Source organism: Cannabis sativa, chromosome 7, assembly GCF_029168945.1.
Source record: "Cannabis sativa cultivar Pink pepper isolate KNU-18-1 chromosome 7, ASM2916894v1, whole genome shotgun sequence".
Lineage (NCBI taxonomy): Eukaryota > Viridiplantae > Streptophyta > Magnoliopsida > Rosales > Cannabaceae > Cannabis > Cannabis sativa.
In genome coordinates this window covers 1546738-1571242 of record NC_083607.1, presented here as the reverse complement: position 1 = coordinate 1571242, position 24505 = coordinate 1546738, and the positions used below count along the sequence as shown (strand labels likewise).

General features: G+C 31.7%; 4 protein-coding genes across 7 annotated transcripts; 3 read left to right on the top strand and 1 right to left on the bottom strand.

The window, feature by feature from the left end:
• Nucleotides 1–1246: 1246 nt before the first annotated feature.
• LOC133029190 (protein EARLY-RESPONSIVE TO DEHYDRATION 7, chloroplastic-like) lies at nucleotides 1247–1851 on the bottom strand. The gene is made up of 2 exons (XM_061101681.1): nucleotides 1830–1851; nucleotides 1247–1760 (listed from the first exon to the last, which is right to left on the bottom strand). The coding sequence occupies exons 1-2, from the start codon at nucleotides 1849–1851 to the stop codon at nucleotides 1438–1440; spliced, it is 345 nt and encodes a 114-aa protein (XP_060957664.1). The 3' UTR covers nucleotides 1247–1437.
• A 4097-nt stretch (nucleotides 1852–5948) lies between these two features.
• On the top strand, nucleotides 5949–13247 carry LOC115698277 (protein kinase and PP2C-like domain-containing protein). Its single transcript, XM_030625488.2, has 12 exons — nucleotides 5949–6217; nucleotides 6328–6445; nucleotides 7123–7289; nucleotides 7547–7614; nucleotides 7721–7944; nucleotides 8687–8738; nucleotides 9406–9949; nucleotides 10772–10844; nucleotides 10954–11173; nucleotides 11266–11370; nucleotides 12174–12269; nucleotides 12806–13247. The coding sequence occupies exons 1-12, from the start codon at nucleotides 6103–6105 to the stop codon at nucleotides 12998–13000; spliced, it is 1977 nt and encodes a 658-aa protein (XP_030481348.2). The 5' UTR covers nucleotides 5949–6102; the 3' UTR covers nucleotides 13001–13247.
• Nucleotides 13248–15174: 1927 nt separating this feature from the next.
• Nucleotides 15175–17240, top strand: LOC115698278 (uncharacterized). 2 transcript variants are annotated; one of them, XM_061119135.1, is made up of 4 exons: nucleotides 15196–15225; nucleotides 15281–15333; nucleotides 16042–16369; nucleotides 16463–17240. In XM_061119135.1, exons 3-4 carry the CDS (start codon nucleotides 16048–16050, stop codon nucleotides 17005–17007), a joined length of 867 nt encoding a protein of 288 aa, XP_060975118.1. In that variant the 5' UTR covers nucleotides 15196–15225; nucleotides 15281–15333; nucleotides 16042–16047; the 3' UTR covers nucleotides 17008–17240. The 2 variants fall into 2 exon arrangements, with proteins under 2 accessions (XP_030481349.2, XP_060975118.1); XM_030625489.2 differs by having other exon boundaries at nucleotides 15175–15333.
• A 2033-nt stretch (nucleotides 17241–19273) lies between these two features.
• LOC115698166 (stress response protein NST1) lies at nucleotides 19274–23895 on the top strand. 3 transcript variants are annotated; one of them, XM_030625346.2, is made up of 6 exons: nucleotides 19274–19497; nucleotides 20466–20848; nucleotides 20942–20994; nucleotides 21189–21226; nucleotides 21771–22188; nucleotides 23091–23895. In XM_030625346.2, exons 1-6 carry the CDS (start codon nucleotides 19421–19423, stop codon nucleotides 23289–23291), a joined length of 1170 nt encoding a protein of 389 aa, XP_030481206.2. In that variant the 5' UTR covers nucleotides 19274–19420; the 3' UTR covers nucleotides 23292–23895. The 3 variants fall into 3 exon arrangements, with proteins under 3 accessions (XP_030481206.2, XP_030481208.2, XP_030481207.2); XM_030625348.2 differs by having other exon boundaries at nucleotides 19368–19497; nucleotides 20446–20848; XM_030625347.2 differs by having other exon boundaries at nucleotides 19447–19786.
• The last annotated feature ends 610 nt before the right edge of the window (nucleotides 23896–24505 follow it).

Below are 24505 nucleotides of genomic sequence, written 5' to 3'. Positions count from 1 at the left end.
TAATATATATTAAGGGTGCGTTTGGAAAGTCACAATGTAATTGGATTTGTGTGTAATTGGAGGTAATTACACAATTTGGCATATTTGTCTGACCATGTAATTATACTGTAACTGTGTAATTGGAAGTAATTGAGGGGTTCCAATTACACTCTCCAATTCTCATGGCGAGAATTGAATGTAATTACATTGTGTAATTACTAAAAACTTTCCATATTAAACATTACCTACTAAAAAATATTATTTTCCCATGTAATTACTAATTATTTTGACAAACAAAATATTAGGAACTCATATGTAATTACCACCTCATATACAAACACACCTTGCATTTTAAAATATAGTGTAATTACTAAATTGTGTAATTACTACTCTAGTAATTACCCTACCTAATAATTACACAGTTACTTCCAAACACACCCTAAATAAACAAATTTTATCATTGAACAGATCAAAATTTGAATACATTTTTGATATTTAACTGGAATTTGGAAAACCATTGAGGAGGGTTTTAAAGACATGGTGTGCATTTGATCATTATTGTTTCAAGTGAGATCAAATTGTAATTGAAGCATAGCTTCTTGAGAGTGTGTGCAACTTCTGAGTACTTGTAATCTCCATTATTTGTCGACTCAATAACGATCTCTAGTCTTTGTGAATATTTTGCTCGAAATGTAAACAAGGTGAAAATATATAACTCTTGATCGAATCTCGTAACATTTATGTTTGATTTCTTATTTCCAGCTTCTTTCTCATTTGTTCATTTAGTACTTAATCAAATTTAAATGTAGCGCACAATTTCTATATAAACAAAAATGTTAATAAAGAAAATTCTCTTCATTTTAATTGTGGCTAATTAAGAATTTTGTTAACTGAATTTAGACATGTATCAAATCACGTTTCTTTGAATATTTTAGACCGTTAAAATTCTTCACACACTATTAAGATTATCAGATTCAAGGATTTTTATCCAATTTCATTAAATTTAGCTAACATGGCAATTGTTCATGTATCAAATCGTGTCATTCGAATTTTAATATGTATCAAATCATGTCTCTCAAACTTTAATATACACCAAATCATATCTCTTAATCTTTCATTATAGGGTTATTTGCGGCAAAACCTCTTAAAGTGGGCAGATTTTTGCAACTAACCTCCTAATCTAAAATTTTGGTGGTAAAACTACCTAAACCACCACTCCGTTAGCAGGTAGCCCTTTCCATCCATTTTTAGGTGTTAACTGCCATGGTGGAATGTCCACGTGTACACAGTGTACACGTGGCACAATTTTATTAGTCCACGTAATAAATATTTAAAATTAAAATAAAAAATTATTTATTTTAAAAATAAAAAATAAAAAAAAATAATTTTTCTTTAAAAATTAAAAAATTTAAAATTAAAAAAACAATTTTACAAAAATAAAAATTAAATAAAAAAACCCTAATTTTTTCTCCTTTTCTTTTCTTTCTTCTTCTTCTTCTTCTCCTTCTTCAAATCTGACGAAGAAGTCTCCCTCGCCACAGACCCATCCAAAACCTCTGACCCCTTTTTCGCCGTTTCTGAAACCTCTTGCACCGAAAACCTCCGACCCATCCAATGCGAATCATCAAGCTTCACACCTGCTTCATCCTTAGCCAATGGCCATTGGATCTCATCCCCGATTCGTGCGAGAACAGCAACGATGTTACCACCCTGACGAAGAATGGCGCCGGGAATTCTGACGATTGTTTCTTCAATGGCTTCAAGAGACTGCTTCCTTTTCCCTTCCACAAGTCGCCATTGGTTTTTTCACAAACATAGCTGCAAGTCCACTTAGAACCTTTGATTCGAACTTGGATCCAGATTCAACACCATTAGTTCAAGTCCCCGAAGTTCAAAGTGAATCTAAGATGTCTAATGCGAAAGAAGTGATGGAAGGGAATGATCTTTGCTCTGAATCAGAACTAGTAACCGAGTTGGGTATATTTGGAAACAGACATGTAAATAAGGAAGATAAACAAATTCAAGAGAAAAAATATCTAACCCATGGGACCGAAAATGATAATCTAGATAAGTTTAGTCAGTTTGATATGGTTGCAGATTGTTCCGACCACCATTTTCTTGACACCGGTGCAGGTTTCACATTGTCTCAGGTCAGAAAAACTGTTAAGAGATAATAAAGTTGTGAACTTTGTCTCAGGTCAAAAAAACTGTTAACATTGAATTTCTTCTGTATGTAGGGTTTTGGGAAGCCATTGTTGTTGATTTTGAAATTGATTTGAGGAATCGGGGATTAGGTTTAGGATTTGTTAATTGATGAAAGATTGATTGGGTATGGGAGTTAGTTGCAGAAGCTGGGGAAATGGGTTTGGGTTCTTAACGAATTAGCTTTAGGGTTTGTTAATTGATGAAAGAATTGGGGTTTTTTTTAATTTTTATTTTTGTAAAATTGTTTTTTTAATGTTAAATTTTTTAATTTTTAAAGAAAAATTATTATTTTTTATTGTTTTATTTTTTATTTTTAAAATAATAATTTTTTATTTTAATTTTAAATATTTATTACGTGGACTAATAAAATTGTGCCACGTGTACACTGTGTACACGTGGACATTCCACCATGGCAGTTAACACCCAAAAATGGATGGAAAGGGCTACCTGCTAACGGACTGGTGGTTTAGGTAGTTTTACCACCAAAATTTTAGATTAGGAGGTTAGTTGTAAGAACCTGTTCACTTTAGGAGGTTTTGCCGCAAATAACCCTTCATTATATTAAGTGTTTGTTAGTAAAATTGAATAAAAATCCTTAAATCCAACAATAATTGGAGAAATTTTTTTAAATTAGTCTTTAATTGTGGAGCACAATTTCTCTCTGAACAAATACACTAGGCGCACATATTTTTGGGCCTACTATGCTAACCACCACAAATAGGCGGCCCAGCCCGTAAGCAATTGCAAGAGATGGAGGCCCATTACATTGATCATCTTATCACTAACAACATGAAATTTACATTCAATAATAATTAGTAATAATAAAAACTTGATTATTATATAATGCAATTAATTATATATACATATGATGTCATCATAAATTTTCTGTAAAATAAATATTTGCATACGTAGATGCTTACTTGAACAAAAATGTTTAGACCCCTTTAAAGAAATAAAAATTAGACTAACACCTATTAAAGAATTATCTGTTAATTATATACATATGAACTAAGTATAAAATATTTAGAAAATTATTTTGTTGATTTTGATTTGTGTTATGTTTCTTACTATTATATATATTTTAGCATAGTTACGTGAGTTGAGTAACAAATTAAATTGATATAAAAATCTCAAAGTTATGTATATCACAAGGTATGTATAGTTTAGTCAAAACCTAGCACATTAAGCATTTGAAGAGTGAATTAACAATTTGAATTATTGATAATATAAAAGTAATTAAATCTCACTATTTATACCCTAATCTTCAAACTCATAATCTTCATTACAACTTACAAAAATGGGATATTCCGATGAGAAGAAGACCAACCAATTCGAAGGCGTTCAAAGCAATATTCAACCGAACGAGCAATTGGACGAACCATCGCCACCCTCACATGTTGGTGCTAATTATTTCAAGAAAAAGATGAAAAAGAAAAGAACATTATGGTTTTGTTGCTCAAACATTGAGTTTGCAAATAAGAAGGATAAAGAGAAAGTTTTCGAGTTTTTGGAAAAAAATAATGGTAAAAAAAATTCCCTTGTTTTATGTTGTTCCAATGTTGAAGTTGGTCCTAGGGTCTAATATATTCATCTATAAGAATTATTTGTAGTTTGTTATGTGTTTGTTGTTGTTTTTTAAATTTTTGGTGTAAAGTGATTTCATTTTATTGGCATTGTTTGTTTAAATGGAGAATTATGTATAATTTGTGACTTTTGTAATTGGTAAATTAAACTTTATAATTTGAGGAATTTTCATTTTTATGGTTTATAAAGTATAAGTTGGCCAAAAAATAAATTTTTCTCAAAAAAATTATTCTAAGAAAAATTTAGAAATTAATTAAAAAAATATAGAAAAAGCATCATAAAGTATATGGTTACCTTTATAGTTACTATAAGTGTATCTAGTTACCCTTATTCGATTTTTCTATATTTTTTAATTTTTTCTTCAATTTTCACATCAAATAACCTTTTCGGATTTTTTTTTTTTTTTTTTTTTTTTGCAAAGTAGGAAAACCTATAAAATTTGCTCTTATAAATAGACTAGGGAACTAAGCCACGTTTTGCACGGTGTTGTCAAACTTTTGTAATCTTTTTATATATATATTGCACTTATACGTAGTGATATAATTTAAAATATAACATTTTAATTGTGTGTTATTACAAATAAAGTATTAGTATTGAAATTAAAAACATAATTTACTTTCTTTTAAAATATATGAAAAGATAGTAAATTTGTGACAAATATTAAAGATTGTGAAATTAACAAATAAATTATAATTACATGTGTTTTATAATAAAATAAATAAAAAGTTAATAAATACTGAATTTAATAAACTGGTCTTCTAACTAATGATGCGATGATATCGGCTGAAATAGATTTGCCTTCCCATCGAAGGACAACATACAACCAAGTTAGTAATCAACAATTGAGGGTGAATCCCTAGACTTGTTGGAAAGTAGGAGGGAAGCCTCCCAAATTCGATTGGCAACATACCTAGACGTGTTATGTGGTGTAGGATAGGGATGCTTTTACTAGCATCATTTCTTGCTTGGGTCAAGGGTGAATCCCTCCACAATCTCTCATGGGAGAGATTATGCTTGGTCCTTTGGGAGGCTAGCTTATTGTGACAGTTGCATCTTTAATGGGATGTGAAACCTCAAGGTGCATACCAAAGACCAAATTAAGGGAGGATGAGGTATAAAATCCATATAACTGACACGTGATTCTTAAAATTGTCTAATCTATTGAAGAAGTGGAGAAGAGATTTGCATGATTTGATGTAGAGTTGAACATTTGGACCCAAAAATCCACCCGACCCGAAACCTGACAAACTCGAAAAAAATAGGTTTAAAAAATTAAAGGTTGGGTTTGGGTTACACCCGGTTAACCATCGGGCCAGGTTCAAGTTTCATTAATCCAAAATTCGAAAAAACAGGTTACACCCGAACCCACCCAAAACTCGTGTATGTAATTTTTTAATTTTGTTTTATACATTTTATAAAAATAATAACTTAAAACAAAACAAAAAAATTTAAACAATGATACATTATTTTTATTTTCTTTCTTTTCACTTTTTTTTTAATGAAAAAATATACAAAAATGATATTTTTTAAAAAAGAAAAGGTCGGCCCAACCCGAACCAGGTCAAACCCACCCGGATCTGGTTTAACCCAAATTCGACCCATTTGCACTCGAAATCCAATCACACAAACGGGCGAGTTCGAGTTACTAATTCTATATACCGAACCCAAAAATCTGAAACTCAATAAAACCCCACCCCTAAATTATTGTAATATATATAGATATATATTTTTTAAATTGATTCCATGTGGTGGAGAACATTATTATAATAAGACTAATTAGCAATTTTCTCCCCGAACTTTAACATGTACTAAATCATGCCCCTTGAACATTTTTTGGCCGTGAAAAATTCCCTTGAACTATTAAGATTGTTAAATTTAAGGACTTTTGTCTAATTTTAGTAAAAAAATTCTAACACGGATGAAAGTTTAGGAGACACGATTTAATACATATAAAACTTTGAGGGGCATGATTTGGTAGATATCAAAATCTGGGGAGCATGATTTAGTACCTGAAACAGTAAAATTGAATGAAATTAGACAAAAATCCTTAAATTTAACAATCTCAATAATTCGGGGAAATTTTTTAAAAATTGCTAATTAGCTTTTATAATAATGGGTAGACAAACCTTTTTATATTTATTATTTTCTTTTTTATTTTTTTTTTCAAAGAAAGATACCAAACAAACAATACTACGTACGGTCCAAAAATTGGGCAGATGTGTTCAGTGTCCAACACTCGAAATTTCCAACTATACTTCTTCTTTCTCTCTCTACAAATTCTAGAGAGAGAAACAGAGAGAGAGTGTGTGTGTGTGTGTGTGTGTGTGTGTAACAATGGGGATTGAAATCGTTGAGCCGAATTCCTGCATAAGAGGATGCTGTAACAGCAATTCCATTCCTCTTCATCTTCCACCTTCCTCTTACTCTCTCATTTCCCCCATTGCTCGAGGTACGTATATATTCTTCTTCTTCTTCTTTACTTTCATTTCAACTGTTTTGAGATTGATCGATTGATTGTAAATCTAACTATGGTTATGAATTATGTGGATGTGAGTATAGGAGCTGAAAGTGTTGTGTATGAAGCTACTTTATATGGAAAGAGAGTTGCTGTTAAGAAACCTGTTTTGTCAACTTCTGAAGATATTGATAAGTTCCATAAGGAGTTGCAATTGTTATGGTATGTCTTTATATCTATATCTATATTGGAAAATTCTTAGGTTTTGCCCCTTTCATCTTTTTTTGGTTATAAATGTATATATTATAATTATAGTTGTTGTTTTTTTTTTAGAAAATTTGAATAATTTACAATAACTATATATATATGATTCAAATAGATATTTTGTACTCATGAAACTCAAGATAATTTACAGTGCTGAATATAGGATTCGAATATATATACATATGTATGTATTATAGTTATTGTAGGCATTCTGTTTGATGTGATCAGACTAACTAACTAACTAGCTGATGTGATCTTAAGGAACTAATTTGAAAATTGAATGCTAATGAGTACAACAGAAGATAGTGGATCTTTTTGAGCATTAATCTCAAATTGGGTCTCTAGCAGATCTTTTGGGGAGCTGTTGAGCTATTGGGTTTCTTCTGATACATGTTAAAAATCCATAGGTTCTGACTCAAAAAATGAATTGATAAGAGTAACTTGTGGCATTATAAGTTTGTTGATATTTTTTAGTAACTAAACTGTCCAGTTGGTATTCTTATAATGTATACATAGCTAGATCACGGCCTCTTTCTCTTTTTCGAAAAGAAAAAAATGTATACATACATAGCTATGTACATATCTGTATTGGATTGAAGGTGTTGAGTTTGTTTCATTCTTGATTGTTGTTTAAGTAAGCTAGATCATTGTGGGCTGGCCAAATTGATTGCTGCACATGCTAAGCCACCCAACTACATGTTTTTCTTTGAGTTTTATGAGTCCCCGAATCTTGCGGATAAGTTGCACGTCGAGGAATGGACTCCAAGTATCGATCAAGTCCTCATGATCGCTATTCGCTTAGGTATTATGCCCTTAATTTTGCATATTTCCTTGTTTTTAGACATTCCTTGTATATTTATTTCACATTTAAACAAACTGGAATGATAACAAAATAGAAACTATGATAACTTGATGTAGTTGAAAATGGAGGAAAAATCTTGATATGTCATGTCTAATTTCTTTATATTTATTTTAATATTGATATATTTTCTGCTGAAGGCTTAGTTGTATGATTTTTTTTAGACAGTCTTACATTTCCAACTTCTTCATTTCTTCCAGCCAAGTCCTTGCAATATCTACACAACCTCGGGATTTTACATAGGGATGTGAAACCAGCAAACATTCTTGTAAATGTCTACCATAAGTTTCAAATATTTCATTCGAGTTGTTTTTCGGTTTTCATCTTATGTATCACACTTGTAACTGAAAGCAACGTTTGTGCTTATTATGTAGTTGGATAAAGATCTTACTCCACACCTAGCCGATTTTGGTTTAGCAGAGCACAAGAGTGTTTTGAAAAAAGTTTCTGTTGAGAATTGGAGATCATCCGGAAAGCCCACTGGCGGTTTTCACAAGAAGAATATGGTGGGAACATTAATTTACATGGCTCCTGAAATATTAAAGAAGGAAGTACAGACTGAAGAATCGGACGTCTACAGTTTCGGTATAACAATCAAGTAAGAACTGATTTAATACAGTTTACTTTTTCTAGCAGAATACCACACTCTTTTTTTCCAAACAATTTTTATTTCTGTATGAATGTAGCTTTCCAAATGTTTCTGCTGTCTGTTAATGTGAATTATAAAACATTTTGACGGTGCATATTAGGCTTTGTTAATGTGAATTTGTGCTGATGTGCATGAAATTTTGAATTTGGACACCATTTTTGCTGTTTGATATGGCAAGCTTTATTAGTGTTTATTTATCATAGAATTAAGAATATAGAGAAAAAGCATTAGGCTTTTCAGTTTACTATATTTAGTTTTGCATATATTTGAAAGGAGTGGAATTAGTGTATTTAGTCTTTCCTTTGCTTAAAATTTTGCCAATGCAAAAGGATTAAGTGGTATTCTTTCTTTACTGAAGAAAGATTGCTCAAATGGTCATGTATGTGGTTTGCTCCTACAAGGTTTGAGGTTCAAGTCCTTCTGGGGTACTTATATAGCAATTGCTATAGTTTTCTGGCCCCCAAATATTGTACGGTTAGGCGAGGATCCTATAGATGTTATTAATCATGAATTCTTAAATTAGGTATATCAATTAATCAGAGCCGGGAGGAATGTAGATCATATCCTTAAAGCTTTTGTTCATAAAGTTTCATGTCATCCAGTTTTGTTTAAAACCTTTGGTGAATTGTTTTTGCTCTTATCATTATTGCTTAAGTTTTTATTAGCATATTTCTGTATAATTATTTTGCAGTGAGCTCATGACTGGTGTTGTTCCTTACACAGATCTTCGTGCAGAAGCCCAGGTTAGTCCTCTATTTGAATTTAATTAGTTTTCTGTACTGAATTATAGTATAAATTGTTTGGATGGGAATGTTTGCCAAGTTTTATGCATAAAAGTTTAACCTTCTCGAGTAATTTATGTTCCATTCTTCTATATTTTGTAACATAGATTAGCTTAAGCCTTTTTCATTCTTCTGTACATTTTTGTAGCTTTCCAACTGCTAAAATGTTGGCATGAGCTTCTGAATGAATCTATTTCAAAGGTCATATTTTAGTCTTATGTTTAATTTTCTGTCTTGTGACAAGAAACAAAAAATCTGAACAGATTTTAGTCCAAAATAAGCCACATTTCAATACTGACTTGTTATTCTTAAGAATTAAGAGGGCTTTCGGAGAACATCTGAAAGTATAGGATTTCTTGTTCTTTATCCCATTCAAACAATGATTTGATTGACTTTTTTCTTCTCAGAGTAATTGGTCTTTTTGCATTTTCTTTTAATGAATTCATTTTATGTCATAAGGGACTAGGCTGCTAGAGTACATTGGAGATTTCTAATATGTATTCTGTTCAACAAGACTGTATCTTGTAAATGGTCAAAACATTAAGCTACTGGGTTTACTGTAATGGTTTGATTTTTCAACTTTCAATTCATGACAATGGACGACATTCAACTACTGATGTACTTGTAGGCTCACACCGTACTGGAAATGAACTACACCGAGCAACAGCTTACTGCAGCTGTAGTGTCCGATGGTCTACGACCAATTCTTGCTGGTCCTGAGTCTGGTGCGCCATCTACTTTGTTGTCCTTGATACAAAGATGTTGGGATCCAAATCCTCAAAATAGACCTTCTTTCAATGATATAGTTGCTGAACTCGATTCAATCTCGCAACACAGAGAGAAAACACAGGAAGAAGTAGTTCGTCTTCCTACTTCTGTTGGTGATGATCATACTGTTGACGGTACCAGCAAGGTCCAATATTTTCAAGAGGATATTAACTGGACTACTCAGGGTGAACACTTATCCAAAAGAGCTGCTTCTGAAGTTGATTCTAGTAAGACGATTTGGCTGGATTCTTTAGATAATTCTATGGTGTACAGTCCAGTACTCTCATGGGGTTCTTTTGCTACATGTGGGAGAAGGGAGAGTATGGAGGACACACATTTTCTTATGCCCAATATGTGCAATGAACCAGATATTCATGCTTTCGGTATCTTCGATGGTCATAGAGGTACTTAAAAGAGTCCTTGTTGTGACCAAGTTTAAGGATATCCATTTAATCTTTATCATCATCATCATGCAACTGTTTTTTGTGATACTGAAATTATTTCATACCACTGCCGATGGTTAATTTGCGACATAATTATCCAATGTTTTGAGTTTGTAACTGACATGTGCCATTGATTGTTTTTAGTGTCAAAACTAAAAGTGTAATTCCGTCCAATTTCATCTCAATTGATTCTGTTTGTGAGTTTGTATGGACACGTGTATTAATACATATTTATTAATACACGATTAAACAGGTATAGATCGTGTTCTTACACGTGTGCACACAACTCACAAACAGAACAGAATTGGATGAAAATTGACGAAATTACACATTTAGTTTTGCCGATAAAAAAAATTAGTTACAAACCCAAAACATTGCATAGTTATGCTGCAAATATCTCTTATTTTATAATGCAATTATCAGTGCAACTCTTCTAATTAGGAATTTGTTTAGTTAATATATCAATGCAATTCTTATTACTATGAATTAAACTATTTATCATGCAGATTATTATTTGACTGCTGTAAAATGTTCTTGCTTAATAGTGTATGTGAGTGGAAGTTATGAAGAAAAACATTGAGACGAAGGTCCCGTATTTATGAGGGACCCTTGTCTCAAATTTATTAAGAATCCTCACTTATGGCGGGAAAAAACCGCTGTAACAAACATTTATTAGTATATCAAGAATCTTCTTTTAGAATCAGAGAGCATATTTCTTGTTCAATTTCTAACTCTATTTCCTATTTTGGTTATAATCAATGAATACGGCTACGAAACATGCAGGTGCAGCAGCTGCTGAGTTCTCAGTACGAGCTTTGCCCGGATTCCTGCAATCTTTGGGCTGCATAAGCAGCAGGTTAATTTTCGGGATTTCATTTTCAGTTCTTCCCTACTCGAATATGTACCTATGCATTATGCATATACATGTCTATCTGTAATAACTTATTTTCATGTATAACATACAGTCCTGCTGATGCATTGAAGGAAGCATTTGTGAAGACTGATTCTGCATTTAGAAGTGAACTAGATACTTATCGTAAATCGAAAAGAGCAAGTCAGAAAGACTGGCATCCCGGTTGCACTGCAGTTACTGCTCTTATAGTTAAGAACAAGCTTGTTGTTGCCAATGCTGGTGATTGCAGAACAATCTTATGTCGATCGGGCCAACCAATTGCTCTAAGCAAGGTGAGTGTGAATTTCTTGTTATTTGTTCTCTTCTTTCGGTTTATCTTTATGTTCTAAAATGTCCTGAAAAAACGCATTTGTACGCAAATCAGGATCATGTTGCAAGTTGTCCCGAGGAGAGAGATCGAGTTGTTAAAGCAGGCGGGCAAGTGAAATGGCAAGTTGATACATGGCGGGTTGGTGCTGCTGCGCTCCAGGTCTGTCCCTTTATCTTATATGATGATCGAACAACAATCCACAAATCTGAAATGTCAAAACTAAATCAGCAAAGATGAATTGAAATAAAACTGAGAAAGAATGCTAAGAACTAATGCTGTAGCATAAACAGAAAAGGAACACGAACAAATACGTGATTCAATCACGAGTCAGAATAACTTGGATCTAATCCTCGGCAGAACAACCTTGAGCAATTATTTACAAATTCTGCACAGAACAAATTGATTACATAAACCTCTTTATGAGAATCTTGTGATAAAACACACACAAATTCTGTACAACTCTCCTTTCTCTCTTTGGAATTGGTACTAAGAAACTAGACAAGTCCAGCTTATATAGCTTTCGGCTTCTAAGTTGACTAGAGTAACAGAATTAACTAAAATATGACTTGCAAACCTTTAAAACTGGTTACGAACTCATTAAGTAACCGGTGCCCTGTAGTGTTATTACTCTAATCAATCTTTATATATCTTGGGCAACAATTTTCAACCACAAATATGTAGTTATCCAAATCTTTTCACTCTTATCTAACTTGACAAACATAAAATCTTTACAAATATGGCCATATTCGATTGTTGAGTTGAGTAACTAACTAATGAGATGTAACAGAATTAACTAACAGCCATGAATCTCTACAGAGTTAGTTAGTCAGTTGTACAGCTGTATTGATTCTTTCATTTGTATTAGCTTTTGACCATTTCATGTTCTCTCTTTGTGTTTCTCAACTTCAATTATTAGTGTATGAAGCTTTTCGAAACTTTGTTTTTGTTTTCGTCTTTCTTAGGTGACCCGTTCAATTGGCGATGACGATTTAAAGCCAGAAGTAACTGCAGAGCCTGAGATATCTGAGACTATTCTGTCTGCAGATGATGAATATTTGGTAATTACACCATTCATTTAATGAGTTGTTATTTTTTTTTTTCTGAATTAGTGAGTTGTTATTTTAATACGAGTAATTTGCGGCTTAAATATTTAAGTTTAACTTTCAGTTGCAAATAAATAATTTTTGGCGATAGTAATACTTAAGTTATAATTTTAGAACTTTTATAAATTTAAGAAAATGACACGTGAATAATGAGTTAATACTTAACAACCAGGTACCTACGGAAGTTCTATAAATATAACTTAAGTATTATTACCGTAAAAAATTACTCATTTTAATATCACCTAGTCAGAATTGTGATTTGCTCTCACAAAATTTGGCGTTTGAGATCTTCTCGAGCATTTACGTGGCAATTGCTATAGTTTCTTCTTCTCCTCAAATATAATAAGAGGTTTTTTGTATAGAAAAAAAGGAATTCTAGACATAGACTCGGGTTCATGGCTCGATTTGGCCATTGCTAATTTCGAATATTAGAGCGAATATCTCAACAAAAATGTTTTTTAAATGAAATGATATTGTTTGTTATTAAACAGGTCATGGCTAGTGATGGATTATGGGATGTTGTTAGCAACAATGAGATAGTAAGCATAATCAAGGACACAGTTAAAGAGCCAGGAATGTGTTCTAAGAGATTGGCAACCGAAGCCGCCGAGCGCGGTAGCAAAGACAACATTACAGTAATTGTTATCTTTGTTCGTCCTGTATCCACAGCAGAGAGAATTTACTAAGAAAATAAGAAGGGAGTGATAGTGAAATTGAGTGCATTATTGGTTGTGCTAAGAAAATAAAAGTAGAACATTTATGGAATTTGCAATAATTGTTAGAAACATTTCCATTTGATTCTATAATTCCTACATGTAATTTATTCAATTAATTACATATTTATTAAATGTGAATTATAGGTTACAAAAATGTTTTTTAGGATTGTAACTTATAATTTTTTAATGTAATGTAACCATAATTATAGCTGTCCAAGATGATGAGTAAAAATAGCTACTGTCTTAAGGGGATGTTAGAGAGTCCTACATTGTTAATAAGTGGAAAGATAATAAAATATATAAGATCAAGGCTACTCTTCTCATTGTCAAATAGTTTTGAGATGCAGCTTTATGTATTTTACAATTTTAACAAAATTCTTACTTTTTTGCTAATTTTTTTTAATAGTATTTTAATCAAAAGCATTATTATTTTATAAAATTAACTTATATTTGATAAATTTAAATTATAAAATATTATTAAAATAATCAAATCTAACTAAAGTAAGAAGTATAATTAGAGCAATAATAATAAATATGACTTTTTTTTTTTTTTTAAAAAAATAAGCGTAGATATATATTAAAATATTAGACCTCATGGTCATTACAGAAAATGTTCTCCGGTAAAGAGTCAATCGGAATAGATCCGTACGTTTGGTTGTTAAAAGCCCAATTAGCCACATTATGGGCCGCATAGTTACAAGACCTACTAATATTCAAAAAATTACAATATAAGAAATAAGGAGAAGACTTAGAACAAAAGGAGACATATTCTCTAGAGCCCAAAGGGATGCCTTCCCATTAAGGGCATTGATCGCTAGCCTCGAGTCACTCTCCACTATAATATACTTATACTGCAACTCCATTGCAACAGACACCGCCAAGCAGCAGGCCGCAGCTTCTCCACAAAGAGCACCAGAGAAATCCAACCGGGAGGTGTGAACACTCAATACCTCTCCCAGATGATTCCTTGCAACTACAACTGTGCACATACTCTCTAATCCCACACGAACATCACAGTTAAATTTGATCCAATCCAGAGGTGGTGGAGTCCAACTGTCACTCACCAACGGCGGAGGGCTAGGCAAAAGAGTAGTGTGTAGCTCTGCAAAAGAAGACCAAATAATGTCAACACATTTCAAAATATCAGGGGGGCTATTGTTGTGAACCACATCATTACGCATTCGCCATATATTGTCAACAACAATAGACGCGTAGAGAAAGACATCCTCAGCCCTAACACCCCTGTTATTAAGGCTCCAGATGAACTTCACCCAATCCCAAACTCGAATACCAGAATCACACACAGGGAAAATTCCCAAGGTGACGAGCGCCATAGGTGCATCGCCACATCACACGTTAGAAAAAGGTGTTCCATGGTCTCCTCCCCCACTCCACAAAAAAGACATTTAGTATCCTCAATCTGAAATCTCCTACCAATGATTGCTCTAACCGGAAGGGCATGGGAGAGGATGCACCACCACAGAACCTTTTGACGTTCCATAATTTTGCTATTCCAAAGTTTGTTCCAAAGAGTTGAAGCAACATCACAGAAGGGCGCTCTCTCCAAAGCTTGGGCAAGATAAGCTGATTTGCAGGAGAATTTCCCGTTACTTTCCAAAGTCCAAAACCAACTATCCTTGCCACTTCCAGGAGGATTGCCATCCTTAAGAATGGTCGAGATGGTTAACATATTATTTCAAATTATAGCGAAAAAAGACATTATTTAAAATTATAGCGAAAAAAGACATTATTTAAAAAAAAAAAAATTACAGGCCAAATAGAGATGGGTTGAAAAAGGAAATCTACAAATTACTATTTTTGGTAAAAAAAAATTCCACTTTTACGTTTGAAGATTTTTTTTATATTTTTACAGTGTTAATAAAAATAACAAAAAAATAATAAAGAAATCACATAAAAATAACATTAAAAAAAATAATATACAAATAATAAAAAAACAACAATATAATATAAAAAATACATAAAAAAATCATATTTTATGTAAATAAAATTAAAAATCATAAAATGTTTAATATTACATACAACCGTATTTTTATAAATTTTTTGTTGTTTTTGTTTTTTAAAAAATAATCCCTTAAAAAAGCTGTGGACCAACTTATATGGGTTGGAATCGGGCTGGGCCTTATGTGGCCCATGTAACCCAGCCCAACCCAACTAACCCTAACACGTTACTCTCCTTCTCACCTTCTGGAATGAAACCCTAAACAAATCAAACAACGGCACTCTCTCTCCACCACCAGAGGTCAAGATCCAAACCACCGCAGACGAACCCATATTCTCATCAGGTACTCTCTCACTTTCTCTTCTCTCTTTTCTTTCATTTTTAATATATATATTTCTATTTTTCTCTCTTTAATTTCAGATAATGTTAGTTATGATATTGTTAAATTTATTATTGCGAGTGTTTTTGTTGATTTTCTTTTCAATTCTTTGAATATTTATAATATTTATACATATATATATATGAATGTATTATTTTGATTATATTATTTTTGTATTGACTGTTGAGATTAATATATCAAATTTTTGCTAATATTTTTTCAGATTATTTTATGAATGTACTGTATTTTTTTTCTTTTATCAGTGAAATTTTTTGCTAACTTTGATTTTTTTTCTATGATCTTTGTACTGTTGAGATTAATATAAGAAACTTTATTGGTATTTTTTCATTTGATTTCAGCTGTGTTTATGAGCTTATTATTGGGATTAGTTTGTTGATTAATCTTTTATATATATATATATATGAATGTATTATTGTGATTATATTTTGTGTTATTATGGGACTGTTGAGATTAATATAAGAAACTTAATTGAGATTTTTTTCATTTGATTTCAGATTTGTTTATGAGTTTATTATTGATATTGTTCATTCCATATGTGTGTTCTTGTTTTAAAATCATATGAAATTGTCAAAATAAAAGATATGCAATTTTGCTTGATTGTTGTTTTGAGTTTGTTATGAGAAACAAAACCCTAATCTTCCATATCTGCAGACAAAGATGGTGACCAAGCTTAGGTGGGGAGAGCTCGAAGAAGATGATGGCGAAGACCTTGACTTTCTCTTGCCGCCTCGTCAGGTCATTGGACCCGATGAGAACGGAATCAAGAAGGTTGTTGAATACAAATTCAATGACGAGGGTAATAAGGTTAAGATCACCACTATCACAAGAACTAGAAAGCTAGCCAATGCTCGTCTCAGCAAGCGGGCTGTAGAGCGTCGCTCCTGGCCCAAGTTTGGTGACGCGGTGAAGGAAGAAGTTGGCAGCAAGCTCACCGTGGTATCCACTGAGGAGATCATCCTCGAGCGACCTAGGGCTCTCGGTACTTTATTATCATTCCACAATGATTGTTCAACTGATTCTATTTCAATTCATAAATATTTGTTTTTGAAAATTGGATTATAATATTATATAGGTAGCAAGGGGGAAGAAGCTAAGAATTCCGGGGATCCATTGAGTGCGAAAGGCGGTGCTGTTCTCATGGTTTGTAGAACATGTGGTAAGAAAGGTGACCATTGGACTTCGAGATGCCCTTACAAGGATCTCGCAGCCCCATCTGAAGTGTTTGTTGATAATAAGGCTGGTCCATCCGATGGAGCGGCTCCAGGAGCCGCTCCTAGTTCAGGGAAGGGAACTTATGTTCCTCCTGGTATGAGAGGAGGAGCAGTGGCAGAGAGAGGCGGCACTGATATGAGACGAAGGAACGATGAGAACTCTGTTCGGGTCACAAACCTTTCGGAAGATACTCGTGAGCCTGACTTGCTTGAGCTCTTCCGACCTTTCGGTGCTGTGAGCCGTGTTTACGTTGCTGTGGATCAAAAGACTGGAATGAGCAGAGGTTTCGGGTTTGTTAACTTTGTTAATCGCGAAGATGCTCAGCGAGCCATTAATAAACTCAATGGATATGGTTATGATAATCTTATCCTTCGAGTCGAATGGGCTACCCCAAGAACAAACTAGCTAGAGTACTAACTACTGAGAAAAATTTTGAACAAGAAAGAAGTTATTAAATGATGTTTGTTCAAGATTTTTGTGCTATCTTTTTTGGTTTATTACATTTTGTTCTACTGATGATTTTGCATTGTTTTTGTTGAATCAATTTGAGTTTGAGATGTATTATAGATGACATTGTATGTAGGTTTAATGCATTGCAAATCAAATTTTATAAAGATTTGTTTGGTTCCCTTATGTAATAATTTTTGCACTTTATCATGTAATTATTTCTTTATCATTTTTGCCTTTTGAGTTGGAATTAGTTTAGAGGTTTTAGATTTAACACACAAGTTACCACTTGTAATTTGAAAATTACAACATATAATTATGTTAGTGTAAATAATTTTAGGTGATATTGGTTATTAATATTCTCTAAAAATTATTATCTTAATTAATATGTTATGCACTAATATTGTTTAATAATTTTGTAAATTATATAATAAATTTTGTGTAGCCACATAACAACATAATATATAATTCTCATACCAAATTTTTTTACACTTTTGTTGCTTGTGAGTTTCACCACACAATTAACAACTCCAAATCAATTGTGAAAAAAGACAATTGAGAAAAAAAGATTGTGGTTAAGCCTATGGAAAAATATTGGTTCTCTTCTCTCCCATAAATATAAACTAGTCCGAATAATTAGGAAGAAAAGTTTTTTTTTTCTTTTCTTCTCAATTTAGGTAATAAGACCCACCAACCTTCCATATTACTAGATAAAAGTAAACAAGTCAATAAGACATACCCTATTCTCTTGGCAAGTAAGTAAACATGCCATATAAAAATATAAAGACTAGGGTATACATTAGTATTTTTACTAACTTAATATAAATATCTTGTTCTAAATAGGACTATTTATCCAATTTAATTCGTATTATTTTTTTCATAGTACATCTGATTCGCAATAAGTGCAGATTTCATATTATGAATTCAATTCAATTTAATTCACAAAAGTACAAATTAAATTAGTTATTTTAAATTATTTACTTTTTAATATTAAATTGTTTAATAATTATTATTTTTTCACATACAAAGAACAAAATAAATATAGTATTGATATTTTATATCTTCAATAATAAATTAAAATAAATAAAATAAAAAATAAAAAATTCAATGAAAGAAAAAAATTTGTATGTAAAAAAAATGTTTGATTTTATTTTAAATTGTATATAGAAATAAAAATAATATAAGAATGGAATGTACATTTGATATATTTCATTTTTAAATATATTTGTATTATATGTATTAAAATTTTAAATTACTATTTTTTCACTTTAAAATGTGTATTGTATATACAATTTTATAAAGGTGTGTGAATTAGATTGAATCGGTTACTTTTACATGTCAATCAACATCTAATCCTTGCAATTTCAAATTTTAGATTTTTCTACTCCAATTCAATATGCACAAGTGCAAATATCTGTATTTCGCTAATTGAATTGGATTTGATTGACTATTTTATAAACACTCCTAGTTGAAAATATTTAATTGTAACTCGTTTAATAAAAAAAATAATAAAAATTTAACCCGACCAAACTGACCAATATAGATGTTATTTTCTTATTGTTATATTTAAATTAATTTTTAAATAAAAATTTAATAACCTGGACTAATTAGGGACTATCACGTGAGCATTAACTTGACACAGTCAGGTACCTACAAAAATTTTAAAAATATAACTTGAGTATTATTACTATAAAAAATTAAACTTAGTTATTTATCTTCAACCGAGAGTTAAACTTAAGTATTTACATTGTAAATTACTCGTATAATAATGATAAACGGGACAAAGTAGGGGCGGAAATTGCTCTCCCATCCTCATACCCACTTTCTAAATTCACTCCCATACTCGCCCCAATATTAGTTTAAATTAAAGTAGGGACGGGGCAAAGATTACTCGGCAGGGAAGAATTCCCATCTAGTACCTATTATATATATATTTTTAGAAATGATGTTTCAAATAAAATTTTTAAAAAAAAAATCATAAAAACTCATTAGAAAAGCAAACATAAGTAGAATAGTGTGTATAATAACTGAAGTAAGTAAATATAAAATTGACAATAAAAAATGAGTGGTTAAGTGTTATTTTTTTTAAAGCAATTAAATGTGATTATTAATATGCATTACTGCAAGTATTTTCATAAAAATTGACATATCTCACTCCACTCCAAACCCAACTCAAATATAAATATTTAAACTCATACCTACTCCCATTTCTAAAATTCGAGTCCGCCCCTATTTTATTAGGGTCGGGTACCCGTGGGTACAACTGCCATCCCTAATTGAGTAGGATATCTTAAACATTTTTTCGATTTTAGTTAGGAGTTTTAGGAGAAAAGGAAAATAATACCCAAAATCCAAAAGACCGACCAATACCATGTTTGGTTTCCAGACCACACTTCCACCGGTACCTCACCTTATCTTCCACCACCTTCAAATCCCATCTTTTCATCTGTAAGTTCTTCTCTTTCTCTCTCACCATTTCACATTTCTCCAACTGGGTTCACCTCAAAATCTCATCTTTCTTCTTCTAAACTATTATCAATGGCTATTTGAGTAAAATTACAGAATCCCATTTCTAGTAGTTCACCCCAAAACTTGATTTTTCTTGTATCCATAAGTTTCAATCTCATTTCCCTTTTCAAAATATAAATATTATCTCTTAGCTCAAGTTTGCATTTTGTGTGTAAAAGTGTAACTAAAAAAAAAAACCAAGTAATCAATGAGTATAGATTTCAAGAATGTAAGTAAAACTATTGTCTCTGGCATTAATTAATTTAATCTTTCCAACCTTAATTAAGTTTATTATATGTTTGTTTTAAGATTAAATTGGTTTTACGTGTTGTTGTTGTTGTTGTTGTTGGGATTGGTTAGAACACCGTGAATCTATATTTATAAGAAAATTTCAATTCTTTTTATGAGTAGTTACTTCACTACAATGATTTTGATAGATTTTTAGGATGAATACTTATTGGTTTCTAAGAGTTTTAATTACAGTTTGAATAAATAGATTCAGCTTGTTAAAATTTTTATGAGGAGAGCTTGTTCCTCATCTTTATGAAAGTTTCGATTTTTCGATTTTTATGAAAGTTTCATCATCTTTGTTCCATGTTAATTAATTATATTTATGAGTAATTACTTCATTGCAATGATGAACACTACCTTTGTTTTCCTTCAAATTTACTTTACCATATGTTTGGAAGTCGGATTTTAGTGGGAAAAAAGAAAATGTAAGAAAAAATGAAAGTGAAAAATAAAGTAAAATAAATAGAGAAAAACTTGATTCAACAAAAAATTTCATACCAAATATGAAAAATTGAGTTTTTATTGTTCTACATTTTCCTTAAAGTGTTTGCTATGTTTAATTAGAAGTAGCTCTATTGTTTGAATAAAGAGATTCAGCTTGTTCAAATTTTTATCAGGAGATTTTCGATTTTTCGATCTGTTTCCATTTGTGGATGCTTGGAGTACAGACACTTTATCAAAATGCAGAAGAATCATGATATATCTATGCCTTGGAACAAGTCTTCATCAATTTCCCATATTGATTCCTTACCTAAACTTAACTCATTAGGAGCATTGCACATTAATGGCACTGATTTCGGTAAGTGGCCTCATCAGTCATTGGTTGGCATAAACTCTTCTGCAAACCAAAGTTTGCTTGAAGAAGTTCTAGCAATTAATTGGAATGATTCTTTCAAAAGTCTTAGTAGTAAAGAGATTAAGGAAAGGAAAAGGCGAGAAAAGATCGGATTAGCAAACAAAGGGAAAGTGCCTTGGAACAAAGGGAGGAAACATAGTGAAGGTAGTTTGGATGGATTCATAGTGTTGATATTTGTTTTAAGTTTCGAAACCCCATTTGAATGGTTTAACTGATTTGTGGTTTGGACTTGTGTAGAGACTCGTGCTCGAATCAAGCAAAGAACTATAGAAGCCTTGAATAATCCAAAGGTGAAGTCATGTAAGATTTATTTAAGTTTGATATGTTTTCTGTTGTGATGTTAGTTGTTAAACAAAACATAAAAAAGGGAAAAGATTTGATGTTTTTTCAGTTTTGTTAAGGTTTTGTTAAAGTTTTATACAGGTATTTGAGGAGTATTTGTTTCATTGTTGATGAATAATTATGTTCTTTTCAACATTTTCAGGTCCGGAAAAAGATGGCCGAACATCCCCGTGCTCATAGGTAACTTCGAAATCCTTGCTTGTGCTCTTTAGAGATGAAAACTAAGGGTACGTTTGGTACGCTTGCATTAGAGTGACCATTCTTTCCATTTTCGGAAGAATAGCCATTCTACCAAAATAGCAGAAAAGTGCATAAGATCATTGCTTTACTATTTCATTTTATTATCTCGAACCAAACGCACCCCTAAATGCAAACTTGGTAGAAGACGAATAACAGAATTGTACTTGAACAACTTAGTTTTGTATTGATCTTCAACCAACTTTTTGTGTTGAACTTTTTTTCCCTAACATTTGTTTGATGAACTTCCTAATACTCAAGCTGCTCTATACTGTTCATTCTCGAGCGCCTATCGGGTTGAAATTCACTGCTTCTTTTCTTCTGTTTTTGTTGTAAAAAAGAAGTTTTTTCATCATTTTCGTATTTACCTTAAGCAGAATTATGCTAGCTTACTGAGTAAACCAACATTGTAGTAGTTTCTTTCAATCAATCACCCTTTTAAGAGTAGAAATATGCTTTACTTTACCTTTCGGTTTTTCTTTGGCAGTGATCAGGTCAAGGCTAAGATAGGATCTTCGCTTAGACGAGTTTGGTCAAAGCGTTTGAAATGGAAACGATCAAGAGATAATTTTTTTCATTCTTGGGCGAAAAGCATAGCCGAGGCAGCTAAAATCGGAGGACATGGAGAAGAAGAGTTAGATTGGGAAAGCTACAACAAAATAAAACAAGAAATAGTTGATAAACAATTTCGTTTGGCCGAAGAAAAGATTAAGGCGAAGGAGTTGGCAAAGATGGAGAAAGCATCACAAGTGATGGCGAAAAGGATGGAAAAGCTTGCTCGGATGAGAGAATTGCGCGAAGAGAGGATTAAAGAGAAGAAAGAACAAGAAAAGGTAAAAAGAAAACTAAACCAAGCCAAAAGAGATTCAACAAAAAAGTTGAAACTTCAACAGAAATTAAGCCAGGTAATTTTCATTCATGGTCATAATTTTCTATTGTCATCTATAAATGAAAATTATCATTACACATAACTCAAGCAAGAAATTATTTAATTAATTGGCTTTGTTCAATAGTTTCTTTGTATGAGAGAATGTTTCACTATCTTCTAATATGACTTGTAATATTAGGATAAAAGAGAAAGAGAGAGATTGCTTCAGCCTCTATTTAGGATTTTCCCCTCAAACTATTACCACTATCAAATCATGCTACTTGAATTTTTGTCTATTGAAAATTGCTCCCGAATTATTCACAGTGCTGATATAATAGAGACCACATGGGATAAATTTTAGGGGTAAAATTGGTCGGTTATGATCATTTTTACAAATTTTATAACCGACCATTTAGAAATTATAACCGTATAAAACTGATCGTATGGTTTTGGGCGGGTTTTAGCGGTTTTTCAGTTTGGCGGTTTATAGCAGTTTTGGCAGTTTTTTTGGTTTAACTATTTTTTTTCAAAAACTGAAACCGACTGCTATGTCGAAAAACCGTAATCGAAACTGACTGCCAAATTCGGTGATGGCGTGAAACCGAAAATTCGAATACAGTCTGGTGGATTTTGGTTTTTCGGTTTTTATGAACACTACTAATAAAACTCAACAAAAAATCTATATCTCAACACTGTTAATAGTTCGAGAAAAATTCAAATGTCAAGATTTGGTAGCGGTAATAGTTCAGAGGGAAAAATCTTTAGGTAGTCTACTTTAAAAGATTATAAGATTATAGTACAATAAATTCTGAGCTAATATTTGGACTTTGATTGTCTTCTTATTTGAAAGTGAAGAAAGAACATAACCATCATATAGCATATCATTTAGTTCTTCCCTTGTTTCTTCACATGATTGAGAACTTCAATGCTTCTATACAGATTCGCCAGAAGATTCCACTTAACGGTCAAGTCTCTAATCGAAGAGACGGAGGAGCTACTTTGAACATTCCAGCATGGGAGAAATTGGATTTAAAACTCTTAAAGAGTGAAGTTTTGCAAAAAGAAGTTTCTTTCGCCGAACAGTTAAAAGCCGCGAAGAACAAAAAAGTGGAATTTTCAACTACAGAATCTCTCTATTAGAATGCTCATTCATTCTTCCATGGTTCCAACAACTTATATCATCATTGGCTTGTTTCTAACTAACTCGAATCGGTCTTCTAATCGCCCTTTGCAGCATACTATCATTCTTTAAAGTTAAAGATTAGAATCGGTTTGAGTTGCTATTGCTATCGCTGCTGCTGCTGCTGCTGCTTCAAGACATCATAGCTCACCAGAGATGAGATTTCGGTTAGAGTCAAAGTTCACTTCTTGTAAATTTTTTGTGTCGGGCATTCGCTTTCGAGTGACATGAATGAAAAGAGTTAGACTTGGAAAGTTCTGTTTGGTTGATGAGAAAATGTGTTGGCCTTGAGTTTGATTATAGATAGCTTATGTATTATGCAATGAGTTTGGCCTTGAGTTTGAATGGTCTTTTTATGTTTCATTTTTCTTTTGAAGCCTAAAAAAAATGGCAAGAGAAAAATTGAGGGCAAATAATTTTTTTTTTTTCTTCTTTTAATTAAAAATTTCATTTTGGATACCTTTCAAGATTCAATAATCTCACTTGTAGCTTTTATTTACTTATGATAATTACTTCTATTTTAAAGAATAATGATATGTGAACAATACTATTTATTTGTTAGAATAATTTGTGGTGTAAATGCTTAAATTTAATTTTTTATAGTAATAATATTTGAATTATATTTTTAGAATTTCCGTAGATACTTGTACATTAAGTGACAAATCATTATCTACGTTTTATTTTTTTTATTGATATATTTAAATTAATTTTTAAATTAAAACTAAAAGTTTAATAATTTGTACCAATCAGCAAGTATTATGTGGCCATTAATTTGACACTTAACGATCAGGTATCTATGGAAGTTTCAAAAATATAACTTAAGTATTATTGATGTTAAAAATTAAACTTAAATATTTATCTGCAACTAAGAGTAAATATATCGCAAATTACTCTTATTTGATATTTGATATGGACATATTATTTCTTTGACAACACTAAAATTCTTTATTTACATCTTACTAAAATGTGAACATTAAATTATCACCATCTTATTTACTTTCTATACACCTTTACTAAAAAAAAATCATTTTGACTTTTACAACTTCTTTTGTAATTCTATAAAAAAAAAAAATTGCGGTATAAATATTTAAGTTTAATTCTTAATTACAATTAAATACTTAAATTTAATTTTTTACAGTAATAATACTTAAATTATAATTCTAAAATATCTGTA